The 22,437-nt window shown below is 36.2% G+C and overlaps 1 protein-coding gene across 1 annotated transcript in view; it reads right to left on the reverse strand.

Annotated features, from left to right (window-relative positions):
* Positions 1-427: 427 nt before the first annotated feature.
* The window catches only part of LOC109078103 (probable G-protein coupled receptor 158), a 56,512-nt gene continuing 34,502 nt past the window's right edge, over positions 428-22,437 (reverse strand). Inside the window, exons 3-5 of the mRNA XM_042751838.1 lie at positions 12,373-12,475; positions 8,756-8,985; positions 428-652 (exon numbers count right to left, since the gene is read on the reverse strand). Coding sequence (XP_042607772.1) covers positions 443-652; positions 8,756-8,985; positions 12,373-12,475 — 543 coding nt within the window. The 3' untranslated portion in view covers positions 428-442. The remainder of the gene's footprint in view (positions 653-8,755; positions 8,986-12,372; positions 12,476-22,437) is intronic.

Raw genomic sequence — 22,437 nt, forward strand, 5'->3', positions numbered from 1 at the left:
GCAATTACTGTGAGCCAAACGGCTTTGCTGAATTAAGCACATGACGACATCTGTCTAAATCAATACTTTGACACATGGACAGCAGAGATTGTCCATCAGTGAAATATCTCAGCCCTTATTTTATCCCGCATTGCTTCGGTGCATATTTAGCTCCATGTGCAATGCCAACAAATGTATCGTCCTATAATGTCAATACCTTTGTAAATGTGACTTTTGCTGTATTTTATGTTGAGCTCTCACAAAAATCCGTAACATCAGTGAATTCAGCATTGATGTAAATACTGTGGACTGACTTTTCTCCATGTAAAAAGTCCCTTCTTTTTTTTATACATATCATGCAAAAATTACCAGATTTAACAGCAGTACATGATCATGACAAGAGTCCATAGAGCTAAACTCAAAATGATCCCGGAACATTTCTTTAATGCTTAAATTAGTCCCATTAAAAAGACATTCTCCATCTAATGGCAACATTACATTGCACTACAAGTCTAAGGATATTAGTCACCAAAGTGCCATTAATTTGAACACCCCTAAAGTAATAAAGTACATAATAAAAATGACTGCGTTCATTAAAGCTTACCGGAAAGTAGAGGAGGAGCGCTCCAAACAAGATGGCCTCTAACAGGATGAGTCCTGATGCTCTGATACTCTGAAACACATCAAAAACAACACATTGGAAAACCTCTTTCTTCAAACTGTTCTCTTGCTACAAATGGGTCAGTAAAAAGCCATTCGTTTGTGACTAATGCATAACGTATGCCTTTGCGCATTCTCCTTGGACTATTCTAATGTGTTCATCTTTGTTCTCTTCAGACTGATGCCTTGCCCTAGAACAAACCTGCTCTGTTTAACATTCACTCAACATTAATTTGATTGAATTTTAATCCACTTTGAGTGTTCGCCCCGATATCTGTAAGAAAAAAAGTGGTAACACTTTATTTTGATAGTCCACTTTACACATTCTACTAACTATGTGTAACTTAGTACAGTAACTACATGTAAACGATTTAATCCCATCGGTCATAATAGTGACTGTAGAGAAGGTTTTCATTTATAAAGCTGTCTGTTAATGTTACTGATGGATGTTTTAGTGCATTTAATGGAAATATGGAAAAATGTGATGTATTTTTTATTTTTTTTTACTACGTGAGAACATGGTGTGTAGTGTGAGAGAGGCATGGCTTGTCGAACATAGCAAATGTAACTAAAGAGGGTGGGTTTTTTGTGAAGTGTTAACTGACCAATCACTGTATTGCCTCAGTTCAAGCGGCACATGTGAACCAATCATTATTTCAAAGCGTGAAATGAACATGAATGAACATCAGAACTTATTTTATTTCAACCATGAAAAGGCGACAATACACAATATTTTTCAAGTTTAGGTCCACCGATGTTAATCTACTCTCCTGTCTGATTTGTTTGTTGAGCAAGATGGCGGATTCGGCGTTATGATTGGTCAGATCACCTGCCAATCAAGGTCTTTGTGAACGGTCAACTGCAGTTGTTAGTGAAGGTTGCACTTAAGTGTCGCAATGACAAAAATTACAGTGAATACTACACTAAATTAAAAGTTCAAATGTTACAAATAATTTAATTTGTTGTTGTTTTAAATTTTGTTTAGTTAAAATGGGACACCCTTTTAATAGATAAATGCGATCTCAGGGGAGGAAAACTCAAATACTAATCAATGAAAATGTGAAAAGTGGTCACATTACCCACAGGTGTCCATTTTTTATTTGTATTATTATCATTTTTTTTCCTCTAGGTGTGGCACTGTGGCATGTATATGTCATTTGGGCAGCTGGCTCAGGTATGTCTCCTTTAAAGCAGAGAAAATGAGAATTCCATTAAGAGGCAACAGGTGTGCTGTCAAATGCTTTCTGAAATCAAACGGCCAATAGAAAGCACTTGACAGCGTGAGCTGAAACAGAACAAAATTTCTAATCCTAACTCTGTCGCTTTTATTTAGACTTCTCCAGCATTTATGGATCGCTTTCAGGCAGCGCCCAGGCGAAGCATGCTTCCAGAGTAAATTAAAATGCTGGCACTATCAAAACTGAGTGCCCAGCCTAAACGGCGCCTCACTGCAGGGATTAATGAACCTTCCTCGCAGTCAGTGTGAATCCAGTCTACTATTACTCAGGCCACAGACTGCATGTCTGCTCAAGCTGAGACAGTAGCATGTGCGGCATACGCTTCTGAAATACTCTCTATATACATTAATAATGTCCTAAGTATAGTAAGTAGCTGTCCGGATTTTTAATCTGTACAGACTTCTCCTGAGAAAAAAAAATAAAAAAATCTTAATGAACCTATAATTAACAATAAAGAGTTTGGACATGATATTAACTGACATCATCAAAGAGAAAGTCGATGTTAAACTACAAGTTGAACTGAATCATGCTGGCATTTGCCATAAGTGACAGAAATCACTAAACCTGCTAAAATTATTCAAATGTATGGGTGTGGAAACCTGTCAAGAACATTTTCAAACTTAATTTTAATTCAGCTTTGACTCAAATGTAACATTTTACAAATGTAATTAGTAGTCGACCGATATATCGGCCTTGGCATTTGGCATTTTTCAAAAATCGGTATCGGACGATAAGTTTTTCTGCCTGGTGATGTGATCGAGGCGGGATTTTTATTTTGAGCACACAGTGCTCACATTCTCCCTCTTGTTCACTGTTGTTGTTAAGAGTTCTGTCTAATATGAATAGAAGTCTGGCTAATAATCAGTCAAATAAAAAAAAAAATATATTTATTTATTTGTGAAAAATACTTTGTGTTACGACCTGCGTTTCTTGTAGTTGTGTTGTGTGCGTGTGTGTTCTTTCTCCTCCCTCTCTTGTTCTGTCAGATCTCTGAGAGGATGTCCGCTGATGGGGTGTATGATTACCATTGGTGGTTGAGACGAGGCGTGGTCTTTATAAGGATGCTGCCGGCATTCAACGGGGACCTCATTGTTGGTTCGGATGCGGTTGGGTTGAGAGCTCCTGGATCCCTTCTCCGGCCGATGATCAAATTTGTTACTTTCCAGCGTAGTATGAAATCTATTGGTCACGTTCATTCATTTTCAACCTTGTGTACTAAGAATGTGGAGCAAAGGGGTGTCCTGCCGATTTGTTTTGGCGTTTTCGATCTTATTTGGGTTCTGTTTTGTGTTAGGCAGTTAGGGAAGTAAAATGTATTTTACTTTTGTTACTCGATTAGGTTAATTATTATCCTCTTTTTCTTTCTAGATTCATTTTATTTGTTATTTTGGCCTTTGGGACACCCAGGAGAGATGCTCTTTATTTCACTTGTTGGTTTTAAAATAAATCTAATTACTTATTCTGATTGACACCATGTATTTATTTGATTATCGACCGGAGTGATTCGTACTTGGGATTCCATTTTGTTATGCCCTGTTGAGAGTTCTTTTAACTACCCCTAGACGTGGGGCGTAATACTTTGTCATCTAAAGTATGTTTATTTTACACAATTATTTTTTAATCCATTGCCAAATTATTTCAAATTCCTTAAATATTAATGAAAATATATACATATATATCAGCTATCAGCCCCCCTGCTTTCCAAGATATCGTCATCGGCTATCAAAAAACAGTATTGGTTGACCACTAAATGTAATGCTAAAAATAAAACAAAATTAGGAATAACATGTTATACATCAATGAGGTTCTTTCCTGTGTGTCATGCAAGTCCGTTTGAGCTAAACTAAAGCTTGAGAAGTGATTGACATATCCCTTACATATGATACAATGGAAAACACCATGACATTGTAGATGAATAAGATCTATCTGTGAAGAACAGCTAGACTAATATCTCCCTTTCCTTTCCTAAAGTAATAGTTTAAAGCAAATAAAACTTCTCTTTCCTTCCTCAGCAAATTTTGTCTCTTTCCCTCTAATGGTGCAATCCATTCATTTAGTCTCCCGGAAACTCCATTCTCTCTGTCCTTTATCAACCTTGTCTGAGTCTCAACCTGTTTCTGCTCTAAATATCTGTTTAATTAACTCATATAAGCTTAAAATATACCATTTCTTATCTCCTTGGCATGCTGCCTAACATTTTGAAGTAAAATCAAAGTGCAAAGTGACAACCTGCAGTGATTAGTATATTGTACTTTTGCAATTATGTTGAATTCAATTACACATTCAACAGAGCAGAGTTGACAGATGGAAACAAAGATATTGAAATATGATGAAAACCAAGGCTCACAGGAAATATGTGCCCGTAACTGCATTTTTGTAAAACTCCAGAAACGTACCTATAATGTACAGTAGGTGGACAACCAAAATGCAAGTCAGTCACGTGTTAAAGTTATTCGCGAAACTACCCCTAGTTGGCGCAAAGGCACAGGTTGCAAACTGATTGTAATTGTAAAATTACAACAATAACATCATAATATAACATTGTAACATACTTAAAAACCATTAGAAAATTTACAGTGAGTTAATTTCAAAATGGTGGATAGTCGAATTATGCCTTTACTGTGTGACCAAAAATTGAATATTTTCTGTTTCAGTTGTTTGATCACGCTTGTGCCTCACGTGTACTTATTCACTGGAAACAGCGCAGCCGTTCACCATGCCATTCGTCGTGAGCACGTTCCACTTTGGCATATTTTTTGCTCATTATGTCCTATTTTACCTAATGAATAACAGTTTAGCTTCAAAATAGAAACCTTTGGATTTGTCTCGAATTTGAGAGGTAAGCCCAACCTTACCTTATGTTTCGCTTTAAATTATTATTATTATTATTATTTTTATTATTATTATTTTGTTTATAGCTAAGCCTACAGGTCCTTCTCAAAAAATTAGCATATTGTGAAAAAGTTCATTATTTTCCATAATGTAATGATAAAAATTAAACTTTCATATATTTTAGATTCATTGCACACCAACTGAAATATTTCAGGTCTTTTTATTGTTTTAATACTGATGATTTTGGCATACAGCTCATGAAAACCCAAAATTCCTATCTCAAAAAATTAGCATATTTCATCCGACCAATAAAAGAAAAGTGTTTTTAATACAAAAAAAGTCAACCTTCAAATAATTATGTTCAGTTATGCACTCAATACTTGGTCGGGAATCCTTTTGCAGAAATGACTGCTTCAATGCGGCGTGGCATGGAGGCAATCAGCCTGTGGCACTGCTGAGGTGTTATGGAGGCCCAGGATGCTTCGATAGCGGCCTTAAGCTCATCCAGAGTGTTTGGGTTCTTGCGTCTCTCAACTTTCTCTTCACAATATCCCACAGATTCTCTATGGGGTTCAGGTCGGGAGAGTTTGGCAGGCCAATTGAGCACAGTAATACCATGGTCAGTAAAACCATTACCAGTGGTTTTGGCACTGTGAGCAGGTGCCAGGTCGTGCTGAAAAACGAAATCTTCATCTCCATAAAGCTTTTCAGCAGATGGAAGCATGAAGTGCTCCAAAATCTCCTGATAGCTAGCTGCATTGACCCTGCCCTTGATAAAAACACAGTGGGACCAACACCAGCAGCTGACATGGCACCCCAGACCATCACTGACTGTGGGTACTTGACACTGGACTTCAGGCATTTTGGCATTTCCTTCTCCCCAGTCTTCCTCCAGACTCTGGCACCTTGATTTCCGAATGACATGCAAAATTTGCTTTAATCCGAAAAAAGTACTTTGGACCTCTGAGCAACAGTCCAGTGCTGCTTCTCTGTAGCCCAGGTCAGGCGCTTCTGCCGCTGTTTCTGGTTCAAAAGCACACTCCTGTGCACGGTGGCTCTGGATGTTTCTACTCCAGACTCAGTCCACTGCTTCCGCAGGTCCCCCAAGGTCTGGAATCGGTCCTTCTCCACAATCTTCCTCAGGGTCCGGTCACCTCTTCTCGTTGTGCAGCGTTTTTTGCCACACTTTTTCCTTCCTACAGACTTCCCACTGAGGTGCCTTGATACAGCACTCTGGGAACAGCCTATTTGTTCAGAAATTTCTTTCTTTGTCTTACCCTCATCGCTTGAGGGTGTCAATGATGGCCTTCTGGACAGCAGTCAGGTCGGCAGTCTTACCCATGATTGCGGTTTTGAGTAATGAACCAGGCTGGGAGTTTTTAAAAGCCTCAGGAATCTTTTTGCAGGTGTTTAGAGTTAATTAGCTGATTCAGATGATTAAGTTAATAGCTCGTTTAGAGAACCTTTTCATGATATGCTAATTTTTTTAGATAGGAATTTTGGGTTTTCATGAGCTGTATGCCAATATCATCAGTATTAAAACAATAAAAGAACTGAAATATTTCAGTTGGTGTGCAATGAATCTAAAATATATGAAAGTTTAATTTTTATCATTACATTATGGAAAATAATGAACTTTTTCACAATATGCTAATTTTTTGAGAAGGACCTGTATATTATTATATACTGCAATTATATTTATCCATTAGAATTATATATTTTTAATTCTTGTTCTGTGCTGATAGTTATATTTAAAGGATTTGTTTGTAAAGTGAGGGGAACTAAAAATATCCTGTTGGTACATTATAACATTATTAGGCCTGCCGTTATTAGCTAATATATTCTGCGCTCAAGCACATGCATTAAGTTTGCCACAAAGCACAAGCAGAAGTAGCCTAATAATTGTGAAAAAGGACATTTTAATTATTTATTAATAAACTAATGTATTCTTGTCAGCTGCAAGATGAAATTCGCAGTACTGACTCTCATCTCGACAGGATGCACATAATCAGTATTTGCTTTCGTTTTGAATTGGTTCATTTAAAAGTAGACATTTCAAGCTTTCTGTAGATATATTTCTCATGTAGCCTATGTAAGGCACCCCAGTTTTAAGTTATTTCATTATCAGGAAAAAAGGGGGGAAAATTATCATGAGGGCGATGCCCTGTCATGCATGAGCATCAATAATTTTCCACACAAACACTTGAAAATGAATAGTAAAAGAGCACATTTCTTTTAGGTTACAGTATGAGATCCACATTAAAGATATATCTTCACAAGTCTACAACTAAGACAGATGCAGTAATAACCTGTTAATTAAAGGCCATTTGATGTTTTAAAATAATCTAACGGCTGATGCCGCTCCAATTCGTTGATTTTGTTTGGTTTAATAAATCTCTTTTACATTAAATAATAAAGATACAAAGCAGGTTAAGTTAGATATTATTGTACAAATAATTATAAAATGCTATAGACTGAGAATTAGATTGCAGTTTCACATTATGCATATGCATTACAAAGTTAAATATTTTTTACATGCAATGAAACAAAATAAAACAAAAAAAGATTTGTAATGAAGAAAAAATATGTAGACAAATAAGAATAAATGTTGTGCATCGCACTCATCTTCATGCACGTCGCAAATCTTGCACTCTGATATTTTAAGGAATAGAGTACACTCCTGCACTTAAATGCGGCTGCAATTTTCTTTTTTTTAGTTTTAATTAAATTGTATGAAAGCAAGTAAGAAGGCCCCCTTTAAAATCACTGAAGTTGTCAATTAATGAAGCTCTTTTTTACATCGTGTGCACTTTGTTGATTATAATGAGAGAACTTGAGTTTAAACGTGAGGACATTTTATTAATCTGTCCATTCATTTCAATTTCAATGATTTAGCTAAATCATGGCCAGGTTTAATTTATTCGTTTCTTGTTTTAGCGAAATTATTCAGTGCCTCACGTTTTACTAAAATAATGAAAATAATTTATAAAACAGGCAACAATTTTTTTAATCAGTGTACAGACAGATATCTTTTCCCCAAGTAGTTATCTGTCAAAATAAATGATAGGTAACGAATAACAAAGTATGTGTGTGTTTTATTCTGTTTTATTCGCTCTAAGAAACGAACATAACTTATTAAGTAGTCTACTAAAGTTTCATCTGTGAAAATGAAATATTTTAACTACAGTGTTTTTCTTTCATTTTCCTCTGACTGCAGCCGTCAAATGTAACACATCAGCGAGGCAAAGCTGACAGCTATTTGTGCTTTGATGCGTTTGTTTGATAACTTCTGGTTAAAGCGCCACTCAGGGGTCAAAAGCTGCAAATGCACTTTGCAGACGCGGCGGCTGCGGCGCTCGCGGCGGTAGAAAGCACACTCTGGTTGGCCACCTACTGTAAGTACAATTCACTGCGGTTTACATCTGAAATGAACACAAGAGGAAGTAAAATGCCAACAATTTGTATTCAATTGTTTGATTATAAAGGCAGATTATCAATTAATTAACTTAATTGTTTTCATGAGGTTCTTTTGTGCAAAAGTATATCCTAACGAAAAAATAAATGCTTTTGCTAGTTATTCGAATTGATTTGAAACTAAACTTGTTTTTGTTAATTACTATCGATTAGGTATATAGGTGGAACATTAACTTCAAACGCAGTGAAGTTTTTAGCACCATTCACCGAATATTTCATTTCTGCTTTCGGTGCCAGTCAATGGACCTTTCACTTTGAATGTGTTGCAAAGCGTGCAAGAAGCAACGAAAAATCATTTAGCTGAAATGTAGTCTCAAGCATATATTTCCAATAAACCGGGTTTGCACAATATAGATTACACTTGCAAATATAAAGTATCTCAAAACCATCTGCTTTCTAATTTAACAGGGAATAAAATGTCACCTAATGGGTATAATACAGTACACCCGGCGTACGAGTGACTAATTGTAATGTAACTCAGCATGGAAACACCCCAGTGTCAATAAGAACAGGATGTGCTTCACGGAAACAATTGCCATCTTAATTAGCTCCCTCCGGCAGTACACGCTTACCTTGTTCCTGCGGAAATGGTAGAGCAGCACCATAATGATAAAATCCACCAGCATGCACAAGCCCTGGAAGGAGAGCACCGCCATACGCAGGGCGCCATCACCCCGGGCCACGCAGGGCGTTTCGTCCTTGCAGAAAGCACAGCCTTCTTGGCAGGGCAGACAGTAGCTAGAACTTTCTGGAACATCCCTGTGATGTGGCAAACTCTCCTTGCCCTTACCAGTCGCTTTCCCTGGAAAACAAATCAAATAATATTACATGATGTTCATGTAATGCATCACTCTGCATTACATTTCAGTTGCTGTATCTTAACACTTGCATATATTTGCATACATTATAATCACACCATCAAAAAAGTGCAAACAATCGTGAAATTAACAGCACAGACGTGACATTTAAAGCGGTCCAGCCCACCCTCGCTTCCAGTCATTGGTGGTCTCATCAGTAGGCAACTCACACTGTTTCATGTGCTAGCCAGGGTGGATGGGTGTGGACACACCATCTGGGCCGTCACTTTGATGCACCAGTTGTTTCAGCCTCAGTTACAAATCTCACATCTTTTTATGAAGACAATTTCATGGTATTCAATAGTTTTATTTTCTCTTAAAATCCAGCTGTGATGTGAGTTATCACTAAAAAATAATTTCAAAATATTATTCTTTTTTATTTGCTGTTTAATGGCAGTCAGTGATTAACCACACTGCAAGATAGTATAGAATAAGTAGATTTTAATGGTGAAGTGTATAATGTTTCCTATGCAACGATAAGTTGCAAGGTCATGAGTTTGAATCCCTATGCATAATAAACAGAAAAGTGTATACCTGAATACAATGTAAGTTGCTTTAGATAAAGATGTCTGCCAGATTTAAATGTACAAAAATATATTTTCTACTATCTCAAATCATTTTGCACCCACTCTCAATCATTAAAATCTAACAGGTCATTTTTAAGAAAAACCGTGAATAATGACAGTCCCTTACAGGCTGCAGGTTTGCTGTCAGCCCAACATACAGCAATTTTTATCTGCTTCATTCTTTAATAGCAGACTTTTTGTAAAGTCACTTTAAATTGTGAAATTTTGTGTTTAATTATATTTTTTTAAACTCACTGTTAAAACTTGTTTTGATTGTTTATAACACCAGGATTTTTAAGAAGGATTTGCAGAGCAGCAGGTGCTACACACAAAGATTGACAGACTTTTATTATATCCTTACTTTTATTCTTATATTGTGAGTTTCTCAAACCTGGTGTGACCTCTCTTCATGATGTAAGTTTGAATGTGTACAATGATGACTAGGCTGTGTTGGAGAAAAAGTGTAGAAGACTTTGACTATAGTGCTTAAGTTGTATGGACTACATTTATGATATGTGACCCTTGACCACAAAACCAGTCATAAGGGTACATTTTTTTAAATTGTGATTTGAAGATCATCTGAAAGCTTAATAAATAAGCTTACCATTGATGTATGGTTTGTTAGGATAGGGCAATATTTGACCGAAATACAACTATTTGAAAATCTGGAAATCTGCAAAAAAAAAAAAAAAATTCAAAATATTAAGAAAATCGCAAATAATGCTGTCCAAATGAAGTTCTTAGCAATGTATATTACTAATTAAAAATTAAGTCTGATATATTTACAGTAGGAAATTTACAAAATATCTTCATGGAACATGATGGAACACTTCATGAATGAACCTAATGATTTTTTGCATACTGTAAAAGTAAAATCAATAATTTTGACCAATACAATGTATTTTTGGCTATTGCTACAAATATACCCCACCGACTTAAGACTGGTTTTGTGGTCCAGGGTCACATATTTCTGTTTTGCTTTTTATATACTTATCTTTAGGGCTTTTCACACTGCACTTTCTCTTGGGTTACTGTCATTCTAAATCCATCTTTTAACCTGCATGGTTATAAACATTTCACACTTGCAGTCTAGTAGTGGGGATTTTTCACCTGAACTTATGAAACCCTCTTAATCCTCTTATCTCGTGCCTCATATTCATGTTTTAGATGGTCACAGAATCACTGCAAATTGTGTAAACAGTTGTTTCAGCATTTGAGGGGAAAATGTCAAATGGGGAAGAAAAACAAGTCAACTGGAGAAGAGACTTTTTTATTCTTACCTTTGTAGTCCAAAAAGTCCATAATGGGAAAAAAAGGAATATATAATATAAGGATGTGCAGTGCTAGAGCAGTTATGTAAACAGGTTGCATGCTGCATTTGTTCATTCAAAAGCACTGACAGTCCAAATATGCAAAAAAAAAAAAAAAAAAAAAAATGTTAATCTGAAGTTACAGGGATAAACTGTATTTACTTTATTTTTTTTTTTTTTGTTTTTTTTTTTTTTTTTTTTTTTATACCAAGGACACAACATAACCCAGAATTCTGTTTACCTGTGATCACCCAGGGTTAACTATTTCAAGTGCAAAGGCTTTTTGTGTGTGTGTGTGTGTGTGTGTGTGTGTGTTGTGTTTGTGTGTGTGTGTGTGTGTGTGTGTGTGTGTGTGTGTGTGTGTGTGTGTGTGTGTGTGTGTGTGTGTGTGTGTGTGTGTGTTTTTCACGAAAGAAAGTCATACAGGTTTAGAACAACATGATGGCCTGCCTTTTCATTTTATGTGACGTGTTCCTTTAACGTTACCTTACTATGATATATGGAATAAAAATCTAACTGATGACATGAGATACATATACACAAAATATTGCATTCTAAACATAAACCAGGATAATGAAGACCTGTAAGACGTCAACATTATTTATCCAGAAAACTGAAGGGATGATGGCTCAGTAGAGCAGATAAAAGAGAAACACAAGGAAGACGGCCAACTTCTCCCAGGAACACACTTATCAGAGATCACTGGAGGAGATCCAGAGATGAGCTATCACAGATGGAGGACCTGTGGTGATGTCCACATATCTGTCTGCCTCTCTACCTCTCTCTGCACAGTATGGAAGGAATATAGCTTTACAATCTGTTCTTAAAGCAGATAAAAGTTTCTGACTTCACCACAACTACAAACTCATTGCAAAACTATTCAGCGCTCCAGAATCTGGACTGTTTTTATGGTGCCTTTCTGTTAAAATTTAGAATAGCTGCCTATGTGAATATATAGTAAAATATAATTTATTGCTGTGACCAAAGCTGAATTTTTATTACTCAAGCCTTCAGTGTCACATGATCCTTCAGAAATCATTCTAATATGCTGATATGCATTCAAGTCTTGCACAGCTCAGCATCTGTGAACACTAAATCCCGCCTTCTACACTTTGATTGGCTATTTCAAACATTTTGACATTGACGAGCGCTTTTGAGCTGCTGCACTGAGCAGGAGCACACGTTGAATCAAGTGGGCCATATGGGCCATTCCTCTGGGCCGATGGAAGGATATACGTACATTTACTACAATTCATTTTTATATATACAGTATATTTACATTGCGGTGCTCCAGATGGTTTATATCTTGTTCTGTTTATATTCTGAGCATAGCACTTACTACAGTATAATATAAAAACATCTGCTAAGAAATGTAATGAAGATTGCCTGAAATTACATGTTTTATTCAAAAACAATACACATACATTGATCAATAACATTTTAACATACAACTTACTTTTAAAGCCATTGACTGCAACTCTGCTTGGATGATAAAAGCCGCTTTTGCAGTGACATTTATACTTGTCCAGCACAAATCCATGACCTGGGATGGGCAAACACTGTGGAAAAAAAGAGAGAGGTTGGAAATATCAAAACCATACCTATAGGAGGCAAGACAATATACCTGGGAAAAGAGTTTCAAGAAGAAAAAAACACATTTATGCAGGATGTTTGTGTATGATTCAATATACATTAGAGGTTAACGGTTCGATTCAGTAAAGAATAACTTAATGTTACTCACGGTTTCTTTGTAATCATTTGTGAAATTGACTAGCAATTTCTAAGTGAAAATAGTTTCAAATGTAAATCCTACACCATTCATTCATTCATTTTCAGTGTATATATTTATTTGGAGATTAAAAAAAAATTGCATTAAATAAGTTTTTGTACATTTTATAAAAGGATCAATATATTCTTCTAAAATAAATAAAGTAATAAACAATAGGAAACGTCATTTTTTAAAAGTTGCAAATGAGGTTTCAAACCAAATATAGTACATACTATAGTGATATTACTAAAACATGCTTTTATTGCAAAGTTCCAAACCAAATCTAGTGCGTACTAGCAATATGCAATATTGCCGTCACTAATAATATAATACTTGCTATATTCACACTAGAAAATATTTTTCTTAATGGTAAAATAAGTTTCAAACCAAATATAGTACCTACTAGCAATATGCAATTGCTATTGGCAATAAAAAAGTACCTACAAGCGATATTCATACTACAACATACTTTTTCAACAAAGTAAGTTTCAAACCAGATATAGTAACTACTGGTGGCATGCAATTTCAGACGTAGCTACAGAGTTATTTTTCAATTATTATGCTTTTGTAGCTGCCTCTTCAAGCAGTACACAGCAAGGCAGCTCATTGGTTTTGGAACAGAGTGAAAATTCATAGCTTTATAGCTTGTACTTTATTGCTTTATTATAGGATCTACACAGCTTCTTCTCTGTCAATAAAGACAAAGACTAACTTTCTACTAATAGCAAAGAGCCACTGGGGAGGCCGGGCTGCCGACTCTAGAGCTGCAATCTGTTCAGCAGGTTTAATATAACAGCGGTGTGAGTTTGACTGAACTGATTTAAACAGTCCTCTAATATATAATATTCAAACAAGGACATTTTTGGCACAGATCTCCATGCGTGTGCCAAGACATAATTAATATCTGAATTAAAGACAGACTCATTTGCTGAATTCAAAAAGAAAATTAATTCAGTATCTAGAGGTTTCCTTCATGAAACAATAGGTCAAAAGCGGGAGTGTGTAATCATAATCCTCAGTATTTCAGGCCTGAGTGTTTTGGACTGCAGTCCAGGGCCCAAAGCAGACATGTTGACCCCAGCTCAATACCGATCCACTCCAGCACACACTTAAACAAGCTATGAAGGGCCAAAGCCTTCATATTTGAGCAGAACAGCAGCGATATCAGCCGTAATGAAGCACAGAATGGTAGAACACTTACACAAATCCATCTTTAGAGAGAAGAGGGCTCTATTTCTGTTTTTCATGCTTCTATAGGATCAGTGTTTGAAGACAGATAGCCACAGGAGAATGGCCAGAGAGCATTATGGGCTCACAGCTAAATTATAAATATATAAATTACAAGTTTTTTTTTCAGCAGCATGTTTTGAAATAGCTATACTGGCAGTAACAGTAAAATGTTGTTGGCACACTGTAGTATGAAAGAGTGTTTTAATGACCTAAGTACACTCAGTATGCAGTAAACAGAAGGAGGTTATCTGGAGTGAGAAGGTTTTTTTTTGATGATGCACAGTGCGAGTTATTTGGCTTAAAATATAATTTTATTTCTGGCTCTGTTTGCACCTCTAATTAGCAATTCCTGTTTATAAAAAAAATAAAATAAAATGACTTAAGTTAAGTTACTTAAGTTACTTAATTCTTTACCAAAATACACAACTGTTCAAAAGTTTAGGGTTGGTAAGGTGTGTGTGTTTGTGTGTGTGTGTGTGTGTGTGTGTGTGTATATATATATATATATATATATATATATTATATATATATATATATATACACACACACACACACGCATACAGGTGTATCTCAAAAATTAGAATATTGTGAAAAAGTTAATTTTTTTTTGTAACATTTCAAAAAGTAAAACTCGCATATATTCTAGATTCATTACAAGTAAAGTAAAACAGTTTTTTTTTTTTTTTTGCTTTAATTTTGATGATTACAGCTCATGAAAGTCGAAAATCCAGTATCTCAAAATATTAGAATATTTCCTAAAATCAATAATAATTTAAAAAAAAAGGTATTTACAAAACAGAAAAGTTCAAGTTCTTTAAAGTATGTTCATTTATGCACTCAATACTTGGTCGGGCTCCTTTAGCACAAATTCCAGCATCAGTGAGGTGTGGCATTGAAGCGATAAGCCTGTGGCACTGCTGAGGCACTATTGAGCCTTCAGCTCGTCTGTATTGTTGGATTGACTGTTTCTCATCTTTCTCTTGAAAATACCCCATAGATTCCATATGCTTCTGACGTTGTTTCTGTTTCAGAAGTGGCTCGGTAGCTCTTTTCCTGAAGATGTCTGAGCTTGGTGACTCTTGATGCAAGTGTTTGAATCCATTTTGCTTGACAGTATTCTCAAGCTTGCGGTCATCCCTGTTGCTTGTGCACCTTTTTTCTACCCAATTTCTTCCTTCCAGTTAACTTTGCATTTAATATACTTTGATACAGCACTCTGTGAACAGCCACCCATTTCAGTAATGACCTTCTATGACTTACCCTCTTTATGGACCTTTGCCAATACTTCTTTGATAAATAGGAAGTTCAAAAGAAAAGCATTCATTGAAACAAATATCTTTTGTAACATTATAATAGTCTTTACTGTCACTTTTGATACATTCAATTTTAAATTACTTAAAAAAATAAATAAAAAGAAACTTCTTACTGAACCTAAAAAAAAAAAAATGTAATAAAACCATTTATGATATTTTCTATAAACCTAATATAATGCATTATAAAGGTATTCATAATGCCTTAAATATATATTTTTAGTTGTTACACTTTTTCATAAATACAAGTTTACATAAATATTAAGAACATAGTTATATAACATTTAAGTAAAATACATTATAATCCATCATAGCATGAAGAGGTAAGTGTCATAATACAATATAAATGTGGTTACAATAACCTATGAGAACAGTGAATATTAAATTTTGGTTTTATAAGGCATTTTGAATAATAATTTTTAATCAACTCAATGCAACCAAATATTCAAGATTAGAGATTCATAACAAAAGAAAGCTGAACAACTGATCTCTGGTTTGCCATTAATCTGGTTATTGTGGTTACGGTTGTAATTATTTTTTTTTTATTTTGTTTTTTTCTCCACTTAGCCATCACATTTTGAGCTATGGCTTTTATCCTTAGCCGAGCTGAGATCAAGCATATCTTGACTTCCAGTAAAGAGACAGCAACACTCCCAATATTTTTCATTGTGTACTCCAGGAACTGACCCCTTGGGCTTCAGTCAATTCCTGCAATAAAAGCTTCAGGAATCACACAACTGAAAACAGCTTCTGTCCAAAATGAGAGAAACAGACTCTGGCCCACGCTGAGAGGAAGGGACATGTTCTTCTGATAGAGCGTGAGCTGCTGTGGGTATTGAGCAGGTGAGAGCTTCAGCTGGGAACACTCTATCCTAATTAAATCCAGACAAACACATCGCAGACACAGACACTGGCAGATCTAAGCCGCTGGGAGGACACAGGATGAATTCAGTAGCTCTACACACCTTCACGCTGTTCACTTTTAATCAGAATGAGAAAGTTAGAAACATTTGAGAGAACATTTGATTGACTAAGACTAGGGATATAGGGATTGGTTTAAATAAAGGAGCTCCGTCTCCAATAGGGCTGCCCTGACAAAAGATTTTCCTAGTCAACTATTAATCATTCATTTAGTCAACTAGTCACGCGTTTATGATATTTAATATGTTATAACATTTTCTGCTCTGTGCATTCAGAGGGCTTTGGGACACGAGCAATGTCTTCTCCTTATGTTCCAAAGCAACTGACACTTGTTGCAAAAGCCCCGAAGTGCTAATTTTAAGACATCAACTCTTTCCACACCATTGATGGAATTTTCAGGAGATAAATTGTAATTGCTATTATAAATCTTCTGAAAGAGTGCTGAATGTCTGGATCAAAACATGGTAAAGAGAAAGCAGAAACAAGCGATTGCATGTGTACACAGATGCATGTGTAAAATAATGTGATCATCAAACATTAAACAACATTTAAATTAAAACTGCCAAATGTTATTGAATGAAATGTCGACAAAGTGGTATAGGACTGTGGAAGCTTTGGGAGAACTGATGGAAGTGTTCTGATCATTGTTCTGAATCTGATCTAAAAATAGTCTTTGCCAAAAATGCAATTTTCTCAGACTTTGTTCAATTAAAATGGCAGAAGCTGTTTTGTTTTTTTTGATATTATTTGTTGTTCGGTTTTTATATATAAAAATATTTTTTTGGGGATGAAAGTTTTGTAAAAATGATGAAAAATGCTGGCGGTGACGGGCAACTTTTTTTCAAGAAGAAGAAGAAGAAGAAGAAGAAACGGAAAGATTTATGGCAATATTTAATATTCCACTGCCAGAGAAAGTGAAATTAAATTACTAGTGTATTGGTGTGTGTGTGTGTGTGTGTGTGTGTGTGTGTGTGTGTGTGTGTGTGTGTGTGTGTGTGTGTGTGTGTGTGTGTGCGTGTGTGCGTGCACGTGCGAAATGTGCTATACAAATGAACTTGACGTGCACTACAAAAGTATAACAAGCAGAAACTTGGAAAATAGGAAAATAGGTTTGACCAGATTGCAAAATACAATACGAGCCGAAATATAGCTTAAACTTATGGACTCATGTACCTCTCTAATTCAGCACAAATGTTTCTATGGTTGTGATATAACATTTAATTGCTTACCTTATATTTCTTTTGTAAACAAAGCTTTGTACTAAAATTGTGCTGCAATATTCACCTAAAACATAATTTGCTTATAAAAACAGTGGCTATTTGCACTATTTGCAAGTGTAAAAAGCAAATAAATGCAATAGTGCAAATAGTGATAGAATCTATTAACACTATGTTAATTAGCAGGATTTTCTGCAGTTTATACTGCCTATTGTAAATGTGGCAATTATCTGCACCTCAGTATTGTAGTACATTATAAAACAGTATGCAGTAATAAGGTATTGAGTATAATTAAGAATTTTAATTAAAATTATTAAATGGATAGCCCTAGTCTTCACTGATGTCACAAATGTATCCATCTTTTTCCTGACAAACCAATGGTAGCCACCATGAGGATTCTCTACTTATGATGTACTTAATTTTTAAAAACTGTACTTGCAGTGTAATTAAATAGAGTATACTTTTATGACTGTGTCTTATACACTTAAGTACAGTTTTAAAAAGTGCACCTTGTAAGTTAACTGCTAGTGTATTATAATGATTTTATGTTTGTTAGGGTTTTAATAGGTTTACATATTTTCTTAGTTCCTTGTATCCCACTTTTTACTGTATATTATTTCCACAAAAAGTACTCTTTTTAAAAGTAGCCTATGCTAAATTTTTTTTTTTTTTTTTTAGCAAAGGATGTTTAATATACTCTCGTTTACCTTTTGATCTGATTTCCAAATTTTTTCTTTGTATCAATTGACATGTGATTTATCTCACAGCAAGCTGGTTTGACTCAAGCTTAGTACATTACTGAATAATATTTTGAAATGCCTATGGATCAAATATAGAGGCTGCAACCAGTGCCGGTTGCCCTCTCACTCGGACTATCCCACCCCCTCACTCAAGATGAGTGTGAAAATAGATTTTAATCTATGAAATATAATGGTTTATTTAAAAAATATAGCTGCCAAATGTATAGGCTTTCTCGTATTAATATGATGCTACTATAGCAACAATTTAAGACAGTCCATTTCACAGTCGCATTTTAATTTTTACATCTGACACACAATCTTCCCGTGCAAGCGGTTCAACTAAGAATGCAGCAATACTGATTAAGCAGCCCGATCTCACAGCAATTCGTACATTACGAGGTGGCTAATTTGTACGAATTCGTACGACCACACTCGTACAAATTCATACGATTTTTGCCAAATCGTACGTATTTTACGAGTTGCACATTCGTATGAATTTGTACGAATGACCTACACCAAAGCCCGCCCCTAAACCTAACCGTCAGTGGGGTCTAGCCAAATCATACGAAATCGTACGAGTGAGGTCGTACAAATTCGTACGAATTAGCCACCTCATAAAATACGTACGAATTGGTCGTGAGATAGCATTGGATTAAGCTAAAGGTATGATGAAATAATTTTTAATGTTTGATAGAGAGTTAGATGATCGTAGTTAGTTGTTTATTTCACTGTATTGTTATTGTTTGTTGCTGTTCATGTTGTTCAGTGAATGTATGATGTCAGGGAATTGGTCACAATAAGCTTGTTTCATTGTTATTATTAAAAAATTAAGAATTTATGTTGTTATCACTTGTCCGTATTTGTCATAAAACCGCTGACTAAGTCATTTATTTCCTGGATGTCAGATTTTCGAATTTGGTGGCTATGCGATTTTGTTTTATTCAATACTCTGACATCTGTATTTGCTTAGTAGGATCATTCACTCAGAAGCATTTTTTATTCCACTGCTGTACTTTTTCATTGTATTTCAATGTAAATGCGCTACTCGACATCTTCGAATGCTGCGCTCTCGTCTCAGGTCTTCAGATTCTCGCACATAATACATCATTCTAAAACACGGCGCTCAAGTTCAAATAGGCTAAATTCAGTCTCTACAAACATGTCTCTTGCACTTAAAAAAAAAAAAAAAAAACTTCCACTGACCTGTCTCGCGTCTTAAACACTACCTGTGTGAACCCAGTATTCCAATAGTTGTAGTAGTAGCAGGTTTGTTTACGATCCGACAAATACGTGAATAGGCCACATATGGTTTGGTTTTGTTTTTTTACTTTGTGCTACGTCATCGCCCCCTTTCGTCACCTCAGCTGCCTCTTCATCAGTGCTGCACTGGCGCCGGCTCTGGTGGCCACTGATGTTCTTTTGTGTCATCTGAAATGGCCATGCTATGCCAAAACTAATAGAGTAACCAAAATATCTTTACAACAGTGACCCGCAGTTTGCAGAGGTGAAATCGATCTAACTTTCCAGCCATAAATCACAGTGATCCTCAGACATCCACCGGTTTCTTGCATGCGCTTCCTGTTTCTCTCATTCTCTTTTAGTCTTTTTGTGAATGTCAAAGGCACAGTTGTGGCAGCTGTCAGTCAGTGTGTGTGTGTGTCTGTGTGACAGGCTAATTGGCCCAGTGACACTGCTCACACTCAGAGCTAGAGGTTTTTAATGGCGGCGTCACACTGTCATGCCAGGAGGTCCATTCCGCGTACACATGCCTGTGGTCCCAGCAAACACCTCGACCAATAATAGGACTCCAACTGCACTGATGTCTGACACTTTTATCTTCTATACCTGTATATGATCCTTACTCCAGAAGCATATTAAAAGTTTATTGAACAATGTGGGTCAACCAAGTTATACCAATGCAAAATTCCACTATTGGTCTGGACTTGTTGATTTATAGTGCTGGTCTAGGTGGTCAACCAGCTTTAGACCAGTTAAACATAGCCAGAACCAGTGCGATCCTGTCCAAATTAACTAAATAAAAGAATGGATTTACATATTGACTAAAATTACACTTACACATATGCTTTTGTCCAAAGTGACTTAAGGGATACTCCATCCCAAAATTAAAATTTTGTCATTATTCACTTACTCCCATGTCATTCCAAACCCATAAAAGCTTTGTTTGTCTTCAGAACACAATTTAAAATATTTTGGATGAAAACAGGTAGGCTTGAGACTGTCCCATAGACTGCCAAATAAATAACAGTGTCAAGGTCCATGAAAGTATGAAAGACATCGTCAGAATAGTCCATCTGCCATCAGTGATTGAACCGTAATGTTATGAAGCAACGAGAATACTTTTTGTACACGAAGAAAACAAAAATAACGACTTTATTCAACAATTCCTCTCCTCTGTGTCTCTCCAAATCAGCATAGCACCATTTTGACAAATCTGACTAGTATGCAAGCATGCTCATGGCACATACGTACAAATGATGGTATTTTCACGAATACCTTGTAAAATTAGTGAAGAATTTAAAATAACGGTTCTTTTGTATGGTCACATCAGGACATGACATCATGTTTTTGGCTCATTTAGATGCATTCATCTATCACTCGAAATGCACCAATTTTGTTTGGAAGTGGACCTAGATTCCCTTAAAAGGCTGTTTGTTCGGTGTGCACCAAGGTTTGGATGGCAGCATTCACACTTATTGAATTAGCCACACTGACAAAGCAATTGCACCAGAGTTCTCTTGTGAAATAACATCCTGTTTTGGGTTCATTTAGATGTCTTGGGTCTATGTTGCATTAATATATCAGTCGAATCTGCACCAAAGTTTATTTGGAAGTGGAAAAAGATTCCCTTAAATGTTGGTTGTTTGGTGTGCACCAAGGTTCAGATGGTAGCATTAACACTTATTTAAATGAACCATACTAACAGAGCAATCACACCAGAGTTTAAGCGAAACAAACCTTCCAAGTGTAAACACCCGACCCTAGGTTTCTTTAACGATCCCTTCATTTATTATCCCCATAGCAGGTTGCTTTAATTAGCTTTGCATTGTTTGTTTGATAACTTTTATACTCTCTCACAGGCAGAAATTGGAGGAATATGCCAGCATAAGCAGCAAACAGCTCTACCTCAATTGGCCTGGGAGTAGAGAAAACAATAACGCTGTGGTGTTGGATCTATTTTTGTGACGGGTCTAAACCAGCAGGAGGGCCTTTGAAAGTGCTTCTAAAAACATAGAACAGCAGCACACAGCACGCAGCCCCATCACTCCTGCTTCTGCAGGCCAACAGATCTAGGAACAGAGTAAGGCAGACAGACACGTGCAGCGGAGACGGAGGGGTTTTGGCCAGCATGTGGGGTCAAACGCTGGCCGTACTGAGAGACAATGTGTCCTGAGATCTGGCCTCAGATCAGCTCTGGAGCTAATGCGAGTCCTCGGGTGGGCTCTACAGCAGCTGAGGGTGAGAATCAAAACAACCAAATCCATCTGCTCCATATGCTGATGTCTAGCAGTTTCCAGGATGATATTATAAACAAAAGGTGCATCGCAACAGGAAATAGAGCTCTGGGTGTCTTTCTACAGCTTCCCCAGTCTGTGCAGCATGTTTCCGTCTGCTCATTAAGTCTCTGTGGAGTCGATGTGTCGATTTTCAGTGTTTTCTCCTATTTCAGCTTAATAGGTATACAGTAAGTATAAGTAAGCCGTCTACAGGTTGATTCCCCTGAAAAGTGTAAACACTGTCTTCGTGGTGCTTTCAAAATATCTTGATCAACCCAATATTTCAAACTGGCAACACTTTATTTTAAAGAGCAGGTCAGATGGGTTTTTGAAAAATCTCTCTTTTGCAGTTTATAACGTAGCTATCCTTAAATGAAAACAATCTGCAAAGTTATAAATCAAAAAAAGTGCATGATAAATAAAGAATATTGTGCTCTCAAAAGAGAGAGTCGGTTCACCCTGAATTCGCCGTAAACGAGTCGTTTTATTTTCGACTCTTTTGCCTGGTTGCCTGTACGTCACTGGGTACACATTTGCATAATCCCCGCCTGCCCGCGAAATACGAACAGAGTGTGATCTGCCCACAAACACTTTTGCTATTAGTGGTGTTCAAGGATACCACAGAAATACAATTCGAGCCTTCTGTTGTGTGCTTGTCATTTTATCAAGAACTGCTTCTCTAATCTGGGCTTTTATCTTTTCGTTGGCTTCAGACAAATCTTCTTAATTTGGACTAACAAAACTTCGCTGAACCACGACCGGTAAGTAGGACGCAATTGATACGTTAGGTGTACATCCGTTTCAATTGAGTGCTCAAAAT

This window comes from Cyprinus carpio, chromosome B24, assembly GCF_018340385.1.
Source record: "Cyprinus carpio isolate SPL01 chromosome B24, ASM1834038v1, whole genome shotgun sequence".
Lineage (NCBI taxonomy): Eukaryota > Metazoa > Chordata > Actinopteri > Cypriniformes > Cyprinidae > Cyprinus > Cyprinus carpio.